This window comes from Microtus ochrogaster, unplaced genomic scaffold (genome assembly GCF_000317375.1).
Source record: "Microtus ochrogaster isolate Prairie Vole_2 unplaced genomic scaffold, MicOch1.0 UNK7, whole genome shotgun sequence".
In the NCBI taxonomy this organism is placed as follows: Eukaryota; Metazoa; Chordata; class Mammalia; order Rodentia; family Cricetidae; genus Microtus; species Microtus ochrogaster.
Window position 1 is genome coordinate 229,530 of NW_004949105.1, and position 16,590 is coordinate 246,119.

Sequence of the window (16,590 nt, forward strand, 5' to 3'; positions counted from 1 at the left end):
AAAAAAAAAAGAAAAAAAAAGAAAATAATACAGCTACATGGTATAAAGTTAGAATGTCAAGGACTTAGACTAAGGTTTCTGCTATCTTTCTTAGAAAACTGTAATGACTATGCCCACATTTGTTCAATTATGTCTAATGAAGTTTACAAAAGCATAAATAACTAAAACAAATAAATAACCAATGGCTAGTTGATCTGTGCAGGGTTAACACTGAGGTGCCAGCTCATGGCCAACCACCCTCCTCTTAGCAAGAGACTAGAGCTATTTGAGTACTATTGGTACACACTGGATTTAGAACTACAGTTTCTAAACAGTTTAGATAGACAGCAGTGTTTGGGGTTTTATTGTTATTTTGATCAGATATCTAGGATTCTTTAGAGATAAGTCTGTTTCCATGCTGAAGACAGCACCCAAACCATCCAAAGGTACCTTTCTACCAGTTGTAGTGGTGCGTCCCTGAAATCCCTGACACTTGAGTGGCTAAAGCAGGAGGATTAGGAATGCGAGGGCAGCCTGGGCTACATAGCAAGAATCAGTTATTCACCCACTGTCTGCTTACCTGCCCTCCCCTCCTCTCTCTCTCTTTTTCTCTCTCTCCACTCATCCCTCTCTATTTCCTATGGATGGTTTGGTTGAGATTACTAAAATCTATCTTTTGAGTGTAGATTGCAAACAAGCTACGAAAAGGCAGTTTTCACAGGATTAAAAGACATAGAATGTCAAGGTTGTCCTTTATGAGACGATCTAATTTAAAAATAAAACAAGCATAATGAGGACTAGAGAAGAAACCACAAAGTGAGCGCTACCCCCGCTACACTCACAAAATAACACCACAGCTGTGGCTTTCACTCACTGGTAGAAAGCTGGCCGTACATGGTAGAGGTCACCATCCGGCAGCACACACACACCCCTCTTGCCATAATATATTCAATACATTCAAGGACACTAGGAGAAAAACGAAGACTACCTGATCCAGCACTGATTTTACATATAGGTGAGCTAAGGCATTAAAGCAAAAAGTTTCTTGCAGGAAAATGAAACAAAACACCAACCTCATAATCAGTTAATGGCACAAGTTTCTTATAGAAAACCAAAACAAAACAAAACAAAAAAACCAAATCCAAAGATCAGTTCATCGCAAGGTCAGTTTAAGATTCCTCACCTTACCGGGAAGTGGTGGCACATGCCTTTAATCCCATCACTCAGGAGGCAGAGACAGGTGGATCTCTGTGTGTTTGAGAGCAGCCTGGCCTACAGAGTGAGTTCCAGGACAGGTAGAGCTGTTACACAGAGAAACTCTGTCTCAACCTCCACCCCTCAAAAAAAATAAAGATTCCACACCTCTACCTTTAAAACACACAAATATCTACTACTGTCTTTGGACACAAGCATGATTGTAAAGTTTGGCAGAAAAGGCCACCTATTCTTACATCTGTTTCTACCAATGAATTTCCTAATCTTAAAGAAAGAAAACAAGAAATAAAAGTAGCATCAAGAACTTGAAATTCATGAGGCTGAGAATGTAGCTCAGTTGAGTGCTAGTTGAGTGCTGAGTCCAGGGTTCAGAAGGCTCCTGTTTACCAGACACAGTAATGCACACCTGTAATAGCAATACCAGAGGGATGAAGATGGGAGCATCAGAAAATGTCAAGGATATCCTCAGCTTTATATATACTGAATTTGAATATAGGAAACATAGGATATAAGAAAGCCCATCTCTCAAACAAGCAAACAAAAAACCCAGAATTTAATTCACATGCCTTTAAGAGATTTTATCTGTGTACTTATTTATATAAACATACAAGAAACTCAAGTGTGTGTATGTGTGCACACATAGATTTTAGGGTTTTTGCCCATATGCACAACAGCTTACTGAAAGGGCAACTGTTTCTGGCTGAAACGTGAAAAGAGGCCAAAAACCATTATTTAAGGAAATATCTGAGCAATAGTCTCTTCTTTAACTATTTCATTTAGACTACAGCTGCTTGGAATCTACAGAAATAAAAAGTTAGACCACAGAGCAGTCCCTGATGTGCAAAACTACAAAAGATCCGAAAGCAAAGTGAAAAAACAAACAGCAACTCTTACGTAGATGCAAATCATTACAAGTACTTTGAATAGACATTAATAAATTAAGAAAAGAATACAAAAATAGCACTTATATATCTAATATACACGATTTTAAAGATTCTATATTTCTAAAGTTCCAAGAATGAATAAGCACCTCTATCTAAAATACTTCAAATTTCTTCCATTCTTTGAAGAACAAAGGTTATAATGTGGTTTTACATTTATTAATAAGAAGGGGGAAAACTATTTTAAAGATTTATTTTTAATTATATGCATGTATATAATTACATATACATGCAAATGCTGTTGACAGTCCAGAAAAGAACACCCACCACCCAGAGCCGCAGCTTTGGGTGGTTCTGAATTGCTGGAAATGGCTTCTGGAGACTGAACTCTGATCCTCTGCAAAAGTGTTCTTAACCACTGAGTCATCTCTATAGCCCCAAAAGTTTTCATTTCAAAGTTAGAGATTTTAGCTAGGGAAGGGTGTTGGGGTAGAACACTGCTTTAATCCCAGCACGCAGATGGCAGAAGCAGGAGGATCTATAGAGCAAGTTCCACGTCAGCCAAGACTACACAGAGAAACTCTGTCTTGAAAAACTGAATAAATAATTCATATATACATACATAAAAGATTGAGACTTTGAAAGGTGAGGCTCAGTGGGTAATGCACTTACTACTGCATATGGACTAGACTTTAGATCCCCAATCCGCTCATAAAAGCAAGGCAGGCATGGTGGCCTACCTGTAATCCCAGCTCTAGGAAAGTATAGACAGGGATCTCTAGAGCAAGTCAGTTATTAGACAAATGCTTAAACTCTGGGTTCAAATGAGAGACCTGTCTCAATATACAAGGTGGAGAGAAATGCAGTAAAACATCTGACATCAACCTCTGGTTGCCACGTGTGCCTGCATACAAGTACGCACATATATGAAAACATGCATATTATATACATGTACACCACATATATGAAAAAATATAAAATTTCAAGATATTATTACTATCATTTTTTAAATAGTTTCATGTGTGTGGATGTTTTGTTTGCAAATGTCTGTATACACTTTTGCCTGGTGCCTGCAGAAGCAAGAAATGGTCATCGGATCTCCTGGAACTAGAGTTGCAGATGATAGTAAGCTACCATGTGACTCCTGGGAATCGAACCTGGGTACCTCTGGAAAAGCAGCCAGTGTTCCTTATCCCTGAGCCACCCCTCCAGCCCCAGTTACTACTATTTTATTAGCAAATAGATAACTAATTAGATGGTTGTCGTGGTTTCAAATTTTAAAAAGCTAAGAGCCAGGCATAGTAGCTCATACTTGCAATCCCAGCACTTGGGAGGCTGTATCAAAAGGATTATATGAATGTGAGGCTGCCCTAGGCCTAGAGTGAGACTGGGAAAAATTCTTTTTAAGGGTTAAGAACTTACAACTATCTACATATAAGAGCTGTAGGTCACATGAGGTTGCCTATGCACCTGACTCTATGATCCTCTCTGGGGTGGCTAAGTTACTCGCTTCTCCCTGATGTCTTTCCACCTTCAGCCCGACCACAGGCTTCACTCATCATAGCTGCTTTGCATCACAGCCTGACCCGTTCACAGTCCTAGGAGGGCCAAGGACACCTTGTACAGGCTGACTACAAGTCACAATCCCTGTGGCCTGTTTTCTAGCCTGGACTTGAGCACCTGATAGTTTCCAACAGACAGATGTTCACGTAATTATTAAGTTTACATTTTTGTTTTGCACCAAGTAAAACTGTCTCCTTTTAAATATAAACGACATTTTAAAATCAACATAAATAAAACATGCTAAATATACTGGAGACTTCTAAAGACATTATTCTGTGAACCTTCTAGCTCTCCTTTACTTTACTAACTCTAACCAAAATATTCCACAAAGCATTTTGAAAATACGTTTTTAAATCTTACATAATTATTTAAGTAACTTTAAATTCATCCACTTTTTCAAAACTCTGTATAAAGACATCTGTCACTAAGCTTGATGACCTCAGTTTGATCCCTAGGGCTCACATGGTCAAAGAACCAACTCCTGAAAGCTGTCCTCCCTCCCTTTCTCCCTCCCCTCCCACACAAATACATACTTACATACATAAACCAGCAAATATAAAGCCCATCCAAAGTCCCTTTAGAGAAAGGATTTATTCCCTTTTTTTCAATTAATTAATTAGATGGCAGACAAACACTTTAAAATAATTTTTTTTCTTTAGTCAAGCCTGTTGACCTGCACAGAATCTCTTCATCTCACGTAGATCAGTTTTCTACAGTTTTAAATTTGTTCCATGACATGTAAATTTCTTGGGGGCTCTCTATCTCCACACCCCACGCCCAGACAGTGTTTCTCTGTGTAACAGTCCTGACTGTCCAGGACCTGGCTCTGTACACCAGGCTGGCCTTGAACTCACAGAGATCTACCTGCCTCTGCCTCCCAAGAAGTGCTGGGATTAAAGGCGTGCAGCACCACTGTCCTGACTCTCTCTATCTTAAAACAGGCAGTAAAACAGAATTTAATACCCAAGATCTCCATCTAAAACCACATTTTTGCTTTATTACTGTCACGATTTGAGTCTGGAATGGTCCCCACTAGTTTATGCTTTGGGTGTTTGTCCTCCAGTTGATGATTGTCGTTTTGAGGGTGGGGTGGGGAAGTGGAAGGTGGGACCTTCAACCTCTGAAGGTCGTAAACTGGCCCTAGTTCAGGCTTTGCTCTTCACTTCCTAGTTTATCACCACGTGAACACACTCCTGTTGCCATTGCCAGTCTTCTCTGCTATAAGGGACTAAAATCATCATGATTGGGAGCCAAAGTAAATCATTTTTCCCTGTCAAATGTTTTGGTCAAAGTGATATAAAAGTTTAAAAGTAACTTCACCATTCATCTCTGCAAGGTTCATTACTTTCAACATGCAAAAGTTGAAATATAATACATATTGAGAAAAAACGTCTCATTGTTCTCAAATGTAAATGATGTTGAAAGAAATCATAACTCATCCCAAAATATGCTCCTTTAGCATAAGAATGATTTGAGTGAAGACTAAGCTAAGAGGCACAGGTAGAGTTCTCTGGCCTCAGTCTTCTGCCTAGAAACAGACGATAACTTCCTATTAAGGGGACGTGAAGTTCCCATAACTAAAGCTGTCCCCCTCCTACAGCAGAAGCCTTGAGCTGCCAGTATTTATGAGTGTGTATGAGAATGCAGGTCCTCAGACCCTGCGGGCGTGGAGCATTCCTTCCAGCTCACTGTCCCTTGTAAACTCTCTCCTCCACACCAGTCACTGTTCATTTCATCACTCCCAGACTAGGGTTCATTTCTTCCAAGCCCCCCCCCCCACCATGTAAAAATACTAACGTCAGTAAAACTGACATTTTCTACAGTTCACCTTCTTTGGCAGTTTAATTCATAGGTCTTGTGTGAAGAAGAGGTTGCTCTTCACGTACATGATCATTGAGACCACAGGCTGCAAAGTATTGGACAAAGACTTAGATTTGAATTCCAGTCTTTCAGCTTGCACAAGCATTGATGTATCTGCTTTCTTCACACCTGTATCATTAACTAAAGTATAACATACTAATTGCTCCTCATAGCATACTGCTCCTCATGACATAAATGAGACTACATAAACTACTTTATACACACCTGGTACACCTGGACAGTTATCATCTGGCAAAAATCAATGGTCAATGCTCAGTAGGGTGGCATGCAGGGACGGGGAGGATCGGTAGTTAAATTATTCTTTGTATCTAACATGCTTTCCATTCAAAACTGTTAACAAGTGAAAGAAACAACTAACTAGTCCACATCCCTCCAATTACACTGAAATGCAGCAACAAGGACAATAAGATAGTATGTACAATTTAAACTCTGTTACAACAAGGACAATAAGATAGTGTGTACAATTTAAACTCTGTTACACGATCATTTGAAATGAGTTCTTAAAATGTGCTTTTATGTCCATGAAACTGTCATGCACCATTTAACCTTTAGCAGACCATGGACAGCATAGACAACTAAAGCAGTAGTCTCCAGGCTTCAAAAGAGCTAAAAATCTCCCAAAGCCATCTTCTAGAGATTGTTGATGTAAACAATCCTATTCTGCCTCTGCCAGTCACACAAAAGAATGGCACATACTACTGCACAACATTTTATAGTAATAACTTACTGGTTTGTGTACTTACTATACTAGTTAGAGAATTCCTACATATTAGAAGAAAACATGCTCATACATTGTACTTATGGCTTTAAGGAACCATGCTGACTGGTTAGGCTAACTGGTGCAACCACAACTCCTCCTGTTTGCTTAATGAAATCACCTAAGAACCTGTTCTGGGCATGTCCTTGTAAAGAAACATAGGATTTTGACCTCCTAGTTAAAAGATTTCTACTGTAATATGTACAAAACCTGTGGTCTTTTTCTGAGCCCAATTTGAAATGTTTCATTAAGTAAATAGTAAATTTATTAAATTACTGATTAGCAAAATCATACTTTGCAACAAGACTAAAATAGTAAACACAATTATCTGATTAATGATCAGAATGCAAAGCAATTACCCTGTGATGTGAGTAGAAACTTACACATCACAAACTCATACAATCAGCATGCATGTCTCTTGACCCTGTCCTTCAGAAGAGTTCACTTTTTTTTATCATCTATGTATGACCTACTGTCAAGTCTCTGAACTAGACAACATTATGTCATTTAATTTTTTATTTACTAGTTCTCTTTTGGTTGTGTCCAAGTATCTTACAGGAGAAATTTAAGAGGGATTTATTTTAGTAAGGCATCATGGCACAACTCCCTTAGTCCCAAAACTCGGGAGACAGAGGCAGGTGGCCCTGAGCTCCAGGCCAGCCAGGGCTACAGAGGGCTGTCCAAGGGAATGGGGTGTGTTCTAGCTTGAAGTTTAAGAGAGGATACAGTCCACTAAGGTAGAAAGGCCCGGTAGCAGGAGCGTAAGGCAGCTAGTCACGAGGTCTGAGACTGGGAAACAGATGAATGCTGAATGCTGCTGCTCACCTGCCTTCCCCACCCTATGGAATGAGACACTCAATAAAACCTTTCTAGAAACAGCCTTGCAGGCAGACCCAGAAGCATATCTCCTAGGTGATCCTAAATCCAGTCAAGTTGACAAAGCAGATTAATCATTAAAGTCTTCAAAATAGCATGACAAATGTATTTAATTGAAGGAAAAGAACACCAAGATTGAGCTGACTTGATACAGTGTGATAAAGGAAAAAGAATAAGATGCAGGCGTCTCCAAGGTTCGTAAGTCTTACAAAAGTCTTCTCTGCAAAGGTTCACATATGAGTCCTGGAGATAGTTCAGTTGGCTGAGTGCTGGCTTAGCATGTATGAAGCCCTGGATTTGATCCTAAGCACCACAAAAATTCCAGCACTCAAGGGGATCGGATGTTCAAGGTCATCTTACATAATAAGGACAACCTGGGCTATCCTCTCTTAAATAAAATGTTTTGTTTTGTTTTTAAAGAAACTTATATAGTTGTTTTCACTCTGGATGCTAACCATAAGGATAAGATGTAAGAAACCCTTCAGAATAAAAGACTAACCTTAAAAAATGTCTTACAGCAATACATACTCAGAAAAGGAGCAACGCATACAGAGAAGTGGCTTTCACCACAATCCAGCCAACTCAGAGAGTTATCAAGTAATGCAAAAAACAACCCCAACCCATTTAAAGAAACTCGGGGATTCAGTTGCATTACTCCTTATTTCCAAAGTTATTTGTCTATGTCTTTATTTTGGTCTTTATCTCATTACACAGTTATTGTTTTTTTCTTATTAACTGACTTCTTTCTATCCAGAATGACAGCTATTTTATCAGTGCAAAACACTGGTCCCTAGCTGCGGTTAGTACCTACTACACACATGGCTGGAACTTAACGTAACTCTTCTAGATGTGAACTCGTTGATTTTCTATCCTTGAGTTCCCAGCCTAAGATGTGACAGCAAAGCCGTCTACCTGTGAACTACATCTTATATGTACACACAGGTATCTTCAGAAAACTTTTATCTGTAGTTGCCTTTAATGCCATGGGAGAAAAAAAGTAAGTATTGGTGTATTGCAGTTTTAAAAATTCCAAAACCACAGGCTTTCAAATCAGCAAACAAATGTTTTTCTGTTCCTTGGAGTCCCAGAATTCTTTTACACTGTCTTGCTTTACCCATTTCATATTCCTGGGGGTTAAATAGTCGAAGTAAACGTGAGCCTTGCTAGATAAACATTTAACCACCTTAGCAGTCCGTTCTAGAACCCCCATTCCTCTCACATGGCCACAGAACCTCTAGAGTGGGATTCCTTGAGGGTATTCTGCCTTTACTGACAGTTCCAAGAGACTACTATCTTGAAAAAGAGACAATATACACATTACAAAATACTAATTTCCAGTCAAATGATATGTTAATGATGCAAAAGGTAGGGTGTAATGATGGCTGATGAGGACTAGCACAGCTTTGAGCTGCACCTTAAGAGAATAAAAAGTCTACTCTAGAGATTACTTTCAGAGAATGGCACAGCAGGGCAGGTCAGAACTGAGATGGCCTTAAATGCCATGTCTGAAGTCTTCACAGTAATTCTGGTATTTATTTGGAAGAGCTAGTAAACAACCACCCAACACTTTTAAATAGCAAGCATTTTTCTGCAATTGTTTCTCCATGCTTTTTATGACAGGAACACCCCAAGAACAGGGAAGTCACTTCAGTCACCACTGAAAAAGCATCTTCAAAGCAGCCCCCAAACTGGGCTACCATGAAGACTACATCTGTGAACTACCTGGACCTGTTTTCTGTCTATGAAAAGCTAAGAACGGTGCCTACTGTGTAAGGATGAATGATCTTCATAAACAACACTGGTATACAGCAGCATTCAGTAAAGCCTTTGCTACTAATCACAAAGTCATACCTGCTTTCTTTAAAAGATTTTCTTTTTAATTTATTGTGTGTACAGATATTCTGGCGTGTGCACATTAGTGCAGGTGCCTGAGAAGCCTGAGGCACTGGATCCCTGTGGAACTGGAGTCACAGATGGTTGTAAGCACCTGACATGGAGCCTAATCAGGTCCTCTGGAAGTACAGTACCTGCTCTTACGCGTTGAGCCATCTCTCCAGCCCCCATATTGGCTATTTTTGAAAGGGACCTGGGAGGATTCTTGTCATTCTCTCTACATGCACTTTCACTACCCTGACCAGGAAGGCCCTGATAGCTTCCAAAGGGGTCCTTTCTCAGAGCGCCACGCGCTCTTGCTCTCCCTCTCCTCTCCTCCTCCCTCCCCTCCCCTTCTCTCTCCCCCTCCCTCCCTCCCTCTCTCTCAATGGCACTTGCTCAGAAAAGCTTCCCAAACCCCTCCCTCCACCCACTATGGTAAACAGGATCCCACAGCAGTCAAGGAGAATCATCTTGTTATGCTTGTCTCCCCACCAGAATTCGAGCTCCATTCTTCACCTCTTAGAGCCCAGCCCAGCACCCGAAACAAAGAGCACATGTGAATGGTGATGTATGGACACCCAGATGGAAACCCAAGTTCTGAGAACCCTCTGGGAATATTGCTTAGTGCTGGATTCTCTAGCTAGCAATATCAACCACTGCCTAAGAAACTGTAGGACGAAAATACAGAAAGAACCTCTAATTTCACTTAAAAGTATCAACTTCTCAAGCACACAGTCATATGCAACGACACACCACGATAAAAACTTATCCAAGACATCACTGTCATGGAGGCAACTCCCCCAACTCAAATATTTATTTAAAGTTCTTGGAAGAAGTCTAAAGTTTCACACCAATCTAGTTACAGACCTAAGAAAGATAGATATGTGTAGGGTAAGCAGATGGGTAAACACGGCTTTCTCAAAATGTCTCAACGTTTCATTGCATCTGTGGTGTGAAAGAAAATAGCCCTGAAGAGTGGCACTATTAGGAGGTGAGGCTTTGTTGGGAGAATGTGTCATTGTGGGAACTCGGTTTTGAGTTCTATGCTCAAGCTGCCTGCCTGACTTCCTGTTGTCATTTGATCAAGATGAAGCCAGCACCAGGTCGGCCTGCACACTTCCATGACTGTAAGGGACTAAAGTTCTGACACTGTAAGCTGCCACCTCAATTAAATGTTTTCCTTTATAAAAGCTGCTGTGGTCTTGGTGTCTCTTCACAGCAACAGAAATGCTAAGACAGCATCTGTTATTTAAAATAGAAAAATGAGGTGTTAAAGACTACACAAAGGCAGAGGATCTGTGAAGAACTGGGAAAGGAAAAACATGATCAAAATATATTATATGAAATTCTCAAAGAATAAACAAAAACATTGTTTTACAAAACATTCCACAAATGAAACATTAAATATAAAATGTTTTATGCTTATAGAATGTATAAAAATAAAGTTTTAGTTACATTTTTCTAAAATTGTCTTATAAATCTCTTAAGTCTAGCCAATTTCTTAGCCAGATTTAGGTTGTGTTAGACTAAAATTACAACTTGAGAAATGTTTAATTTCCTGAATCAAAGGTTTTGCTCATTCTGCTTAAGCAAAGGCACACCCAGGTCCACCCAGTTCTATCGCTCCCAGCTAAACAAAGCAAGTAGTTTAGTGTGTTTAAGAATCACAAGAAACAAACTGAAGCATAAACAATTAGCATTTTTTTAAAGATCACTGATAGTGGAATGTGGAATCAATTCAGACCCAATACAAGGGTCTGCCTGGATGACCTGTAAGTCCCCTTTAACTCTAAGTAAACATATTTCATACCAGTAGCTTAGCTGCCTTCAGCAAGATTCAATGCAAACTTGACTCAGAAGTTTAGGATGCTTGATAAGCCAGAAAGAACAAACCAGCTTTCTATGGCCTCCAGGTAGAACGCCTGTGTTTCTGAGGACTTGAAAGAAGCTTCTGTGCAAGGTACAAAGCCGAGACATCGAAGTCTGCACATACTGAACAAACAGCTGCAACACATACCTAAACACCATCTGCTCCCAGTACCTTCAAACTATTCTGTAGTGTAAAACAGGTCCATTGAAAAATTTAAACTTATTTTACATAAAAGATCTCAGCCAAGAAGTGGTGGGTGGCACAGGCCTATAATCCCAGCTATTCTGGAGACCCGAGGAGGATATTCAGATTCAAGATTGGCCTGAACCAACTGAGACTCCATATCCCAAAATAAATTCGTAAGTAAATAACCTAAGACTTATTGTTTTTACAATTTTATTATTACAATACTAGTATTTGAACTGGAGATTGGCAGTCAAGGCCATTAGTGAGAAATATATTCTAAAATAAATTCTGTTAATAACAAATTTAAGCAGAAATACAATGGTGACAAAAACATCCACCAGGTATTAGAAGACGCGTGCACCATATCACTAGATGGCTGGCCTGCAAATACCAATAACCAACTTATACTGGATTTCATTGCAACGAGAAGAGAAATACTCTAACACTTGAAAACATGAATTAATTCTGGGATGTGGGTGTGAGTGGTGTATACACGCATGTACATGCATGCCCATGCACACTCCTGGAGGCTAGAGGAGGACCTCTGGTGCCCTGTTCTGTCACTCTCTACCTTATTCCCTTGAGTCAGGGCCTTCACTAAAATTGGGAGCTAGGATGGCAGCAAGCAAGCTCCAATGATCCTCCTGTCTCCACCCACCACAGTGCTGGGGCTACAGGTACACACAGCCATGCATGGCTTTTTGTGTTGTTCCTAGGAATTTGAACTCAGGACTTTATGTGTTAACTGTCAAACCCTGGACCAATGGCTGAGGTGCCTAGTTAACATATCAAATTGGACCTGGCCTCCAGGTTCTCCCAGCATCCCTCAGTCCCTACCTGCCCTCTACCCTGAACTCTCCAGCCTGGTCTGGGCTGCCCTTCCCCCAGAGGCTCTTCCCTATATAATCCAGATATTATGGTTACCCACCCCTTTTGTACCTTTGGCCTCCAGGCTGCTGCACCCATTTCCCCCTCTCCCACTCCCTTCCCCTGCTTCCCCCACAGCCCAGTTTAGTGTGATTATGTTCCCATACCTAGAAGCAGTCAAGCCCTTTTCCTTTTTTTTCATCCACTCTTAAGCACTCTTACCCACTAAGCCATCACTCCAGCCCCACGTCTGTTTGCTTGTTTGTTTATTTATGGGGAGGGGCGGAACTTGAGCTTGTGCTTGTGAAGGTCAGAAGACAACTTTCAAGAATAGTTCTCCGGTGTGGTATGAAAGGAGAGAAGTTTAGTATTCCCCTTGACAAGGATGGAAGAGGCCCTTGGGCCTAACATGTATATGGTTAAAACATTACCACCTACTTTGTGGCATCTAACCACTGTTTTAAAAACAACAATATATATGTAAAAAAAGAATAGTTCTCTTTTTCTACCATGTGGGTCCTGGTAATCAAACTTAGGTCATCAGACTTGTTGGCAGGTGTTCTTGACCACTGAGCCATTTGGCCAACCGACTCATATTAACTTTATGGGGTGATGATTCAACAGGTAAGAGTATTTGCCCTGCGAGTATAAGGACCTGAGTTTGAACCAAAAGTTCCCATGTCTAAAAAAATAAAAAATAAAAAGAAAGTCAAGCATGTCTGCACATGCCTGTAATTTCAAAATTTATGGATAGACAGGCAAATTCCAGGAGTGTGTTGGCTAGCTAGCCTAGTTATGGCAAGCTTCCAACTGAGTCAAGAGACCCCATGGTAAAGCAATAAGGGAAGAGCAACAGACTAAGACAATGCCTTCTTTTGGCCTCTGTAAGCAGGCACATGGTATATATACATACATGCAAAACAGTCATACACACATAAAAAAAAATTAAGGGAGCACCAAAACATGAGCAAGAAGTCAGATGATATTCAGAAGTCAATTTGATCTGAAAATTAGACAACTAATCATATGTTTTGCTTAAGGAATGTGTGAGGTAAATTTACAAATTTATAAATAAGAGATTAAAGTATTATAGGAGATTATTTAAGCTAACCAGAGCAGAGGAAGTCAGCCTTTTACTTGTATATCAAAGAAAGCAAAAACAAATGCTAAGCTACAAAGCTAGATTGAGAAACAACAACAAAATATTGAGTATTTAGAACTCACTGTTGTAAAGGACTGAACGGTGGCCCCCGAGTCAACACCCACACCCTGAGCCTTAGAAGCTGTGCACATTCCCTTTTGAACAGATATCTCTGAGGCTGGCAAAATGGCTCAGCAAGCAAAGGTGCTTGCTGCTAAGCCTGACAGCCTAAATTCAACCCCTGGGATGTACATGGTGGAAGGCAAGAAGGGACTCGTGAAAGCTGTCCTCTGGTCATGGTACACCATGGAGCATGTGCACCCACACAGTAAATAAATGCCTTGTTCAGTCGAGAGGACGTAATTAAGAATCTCCAGGAGATCAAAGTTATCCTAGATTCTCCAGGTGGGCCTACAGGTTACAATCCAGTGACAAATGTCACCACAATACAAAGGGAGATGGAAATTTGAGACAGAAAAGGGGAAACGACACTATGAGGCAGATATGGAGGGGCCTCTAGTCAAAGAAAATGGCCAGCATCCAGAAACTGAAAGAGACAAAAATCCTAGAAGGAATGAAATCAACCTAAACTGTGACTTCAGACTTCTGGCCTCCAGAGCTGTGAGAATAACCTGACCTGTTTAAGCAGCTCAGCTTGAGGTCATCTGCTGTGGTAGCCTTAAGAAGAAATGAACTTTTTACAACGTTAAAAAGACTCCAGGCCAGGCGGTGGTGGCATACACCTTTAATCCCAGTACTTGGGAAGCAGAGGCAGGTGAATCTCTGTGAGTTTGAGGCCAGCCTGGTCTACAAGAGCTAGTTCCAGGACAGGCTCCAAACGTACAGAGAAACCCTGTCTCAAAAAACAAAAAAAACACAACAAAGACTCCAGTTGCTTTCATTTCCTATTTTTTAAGATTAAAAATAATAATGTTAAAGTATGTACACTGAAGGGTGGTGATATGTGCATGTGAGTGCTGGCACACAAGGGGGTCAGAGGTATCAGACCCCCACCCTGCAGCCAGAGTTACAGGTAGCTGTGAAACAGCCAATAAAGGTTCTGGGAAGCAAATTCGGGCCTACACAGTAGTCCGTTTACCCACCAATGTCTCTCCATTCCTCCGGTCCCTTTACAGTGGATTTTAGATTAGTAAAACATAAGCATCCCATTACTTACCCTAAAGGAATAAATGGTACAGGGGACACACTGCTCACTTTCAGTAGTGACAGACTACCAGAACCTGAGCAGCTCTACATGGTGTGGGCAGATGACTCAGTGGGTAAAGCACTTGTCACAAGCATGAGGGCCTAAATTCGGATCCCCACATGAAGCCAGACATACCACCGTGCAATCCATTGCTCCTTTGCTCCTACCATGACATGGAAGCAGATACAGGAGAGGATCTGGAAACTCAAAAGCCAGCTGAGCTGGCACACATGGGGAGAGCAAGAGACCTTGACTCAAAGTACAAGGAGAAGCTCAATAGCCAGGGTTGTCCTATGACCTCTATATGCATGCCATGTATCCCCACAATTATGAATACGAATACCTTCGTACATACACAGATTTTTTTTAACCTGAAAGGATGCACAAATTATTCAGAATTTTAGCAATGAATATGATCTCAGAAATGAGAATAGGAAAGAACCTATATTTACATAGGATCCAATGTAATAGCCATACAATCTGCTTTTGGACAGCAAAAGAAGCCCCCTCATCCTCATCTTCTCCCTCCTCAAATGGAATTGATTGACAAGAGTTTGGATACAGGCTGGGCGGTGGTAGCGCATGCCTCTAATCCCAACACTTAGGAGGCTGAGGCAGGGGGATCTCTGTGGGCTTGAGGACTATGAGGTCTATGTAAAGAGTCTCAGCCCACTGGGACTGCATAGTGAGACCTTGCTTTGTCTTTAAAGCTGGATATTGAGAAGGAGTAGAGGAAAACATTTTTTATTTCCCTTAATCTTAGCTTTAAGATTCCCTCCTTCAAAAGCCCTAACAGCATTGGTTGTAACGTTGGGGCACGTTTCACTCCGCTGTCCTCAAACGCATGTCCTTCCTTCCAATCAATAAACTCGCTAACTCTGCTTCACTCTGACTCATGCCCAATGTCTCTGCAGCAAGAATACGGACTTGAGCAGAGGTCCCTGAGGCTCTGAGGGGTCTTGCCATGTGCAAGGTCAGCAACTTTAAGGAGCATTCCCAGCTGTCCCAACTGCTACTGAAAATATGCGGAATTAAATGCTTACCCACGATTAAACATACATTCACGTGGCAAACTTAGTAAAGTAAAAGGGAGGGAGGAAGCCATCAGCCTAGAATTCCTGAAAATTCTATATGAAATCCCATTCTAAATGTCAATTGCTCAGGAAACTTGGACGTGGAAAAGAAAGTGATTCCTAGCCTCCCCTAATTCCCCTACTCAGACATAATTTCCTACTGGAGCAAACTCAATAAGGGAGCTGCCCCCAACTGCATCCCCCGACACAGAAAGAGCTGCGAAATGGGGGGGGGGGGAGAAGGTAGATGATACAGCTCCATTCTGCCCATTCTGAACATTGGGGAGAGCCCAAACAGCGCTCTTCTCTCAAACTGAAAACTCAAAGGGAAGCAGATCTGGAAGTTTGAGACTTCAACATAACTAAAGTCACGTTAGGAGGGCTTTTGCTGTTTTCCGAGTTCAACCTCCCCAGGAAAAAGAAACAGTAGCGGGCAGAAAAGCAATCTCACATGAGATCAGCCCCACATTGAAGCCCAGGCGAAGCTGGCGGAGAACTGGAGTCACAGCTCCTATTGTAACCAATGTATTCATTTCCTCGCCAGGCTCTCGCTTTTCACCCGGGAGGAACGCGAGGAGAGAGGTGTCCTTCAACCGCTGTCACTTCGGTCAGCGTCTAGAGGACTCCCTAATCTAAAAGCCCTCGGAAGTGCAGATGGGGCCAGTCCCACCATCACCACCTCGGACTCCATGCCCTACTTTGCCGGGCACCGAGACGGACAGGAACAGCCGACCGGGGGCGGGGGTGGGGCGCACCCGGGAACACACTCAGCCTTCAGCAGGACCTTCCAGAAGGAATCCCAAAATGAGCACCAGAAACTCCTCCCCCTCCCCACCGCTACCCGCGGCGGGAGGCGGGGTGCTGCGGCACGTGCTTGCGGGGGGGGGGGGACGCTGCAAAAGCTGCGCCGTCCGGGCCGGGCCTCACCTGGACTCCGGTGTAGTTCTCGAAGAAGAAGAGCACCATGTTCTGGTAGACGCAGTAGAGCCGGTCGTCCACGCGCTGATACAGGCGGGCGGGCAGCAGCGCCGACAGCACCCGCCACAGCGCCCAGGCCAGCAGGTAGGTGGGCGCCGAGCCCAGCAACACGACGCCCGGGAGCAGGTAGCGCATAGAGTACGTGTGGAGCACCAGGGACAGCAGCATCCTCTCCGCTCGCCGGCCGCCGACTCCGCCTGCCCGGCCCGCGCCGCCGCCAGGACCTCAGCGGCCGCCGGCC

At 42.1% G+C, this 16,590-nt stretch overlaps 1 protein-coding gene and 1 non-coding gene across 2 annotated transcripts in view; one reads left to right on the plus strand and one right to left on the minus strand.

Moving 5' to 3' along the window:
• The window catches only part of Agpat5 (1-acylglycerol-3-phosphate O-acyltransferase 5), a 40,819-nt gene extending 24,235 nt beyond the window's left edge, over positions 1 to 16,584 (minus strand). The window contains exon 1 of the mRNA XM_005366226.2: positions 16,299 to 16,584. Within this exon, the coding sequence (XP_005366283.1) occupies positions 16,299 to 16,517 (219 nt within the window). The 5' untranslated portion in view covers positions 16,518 to 16,584. The remainder of the gene's footprint in view (positions 1 to 16,298) is intronic.
• On the plus strand, positions 12,292 to 12,414 carry LOC113458196. Its single transcript, XR_003378616.1, has one exon. It is a non-coding gene; the product is annotated as a U6atac minor spliceosomal RNA (small nuclear RNA).
• Positions 16,585 to 16,590: the final 6 nt, after the last annotated feature.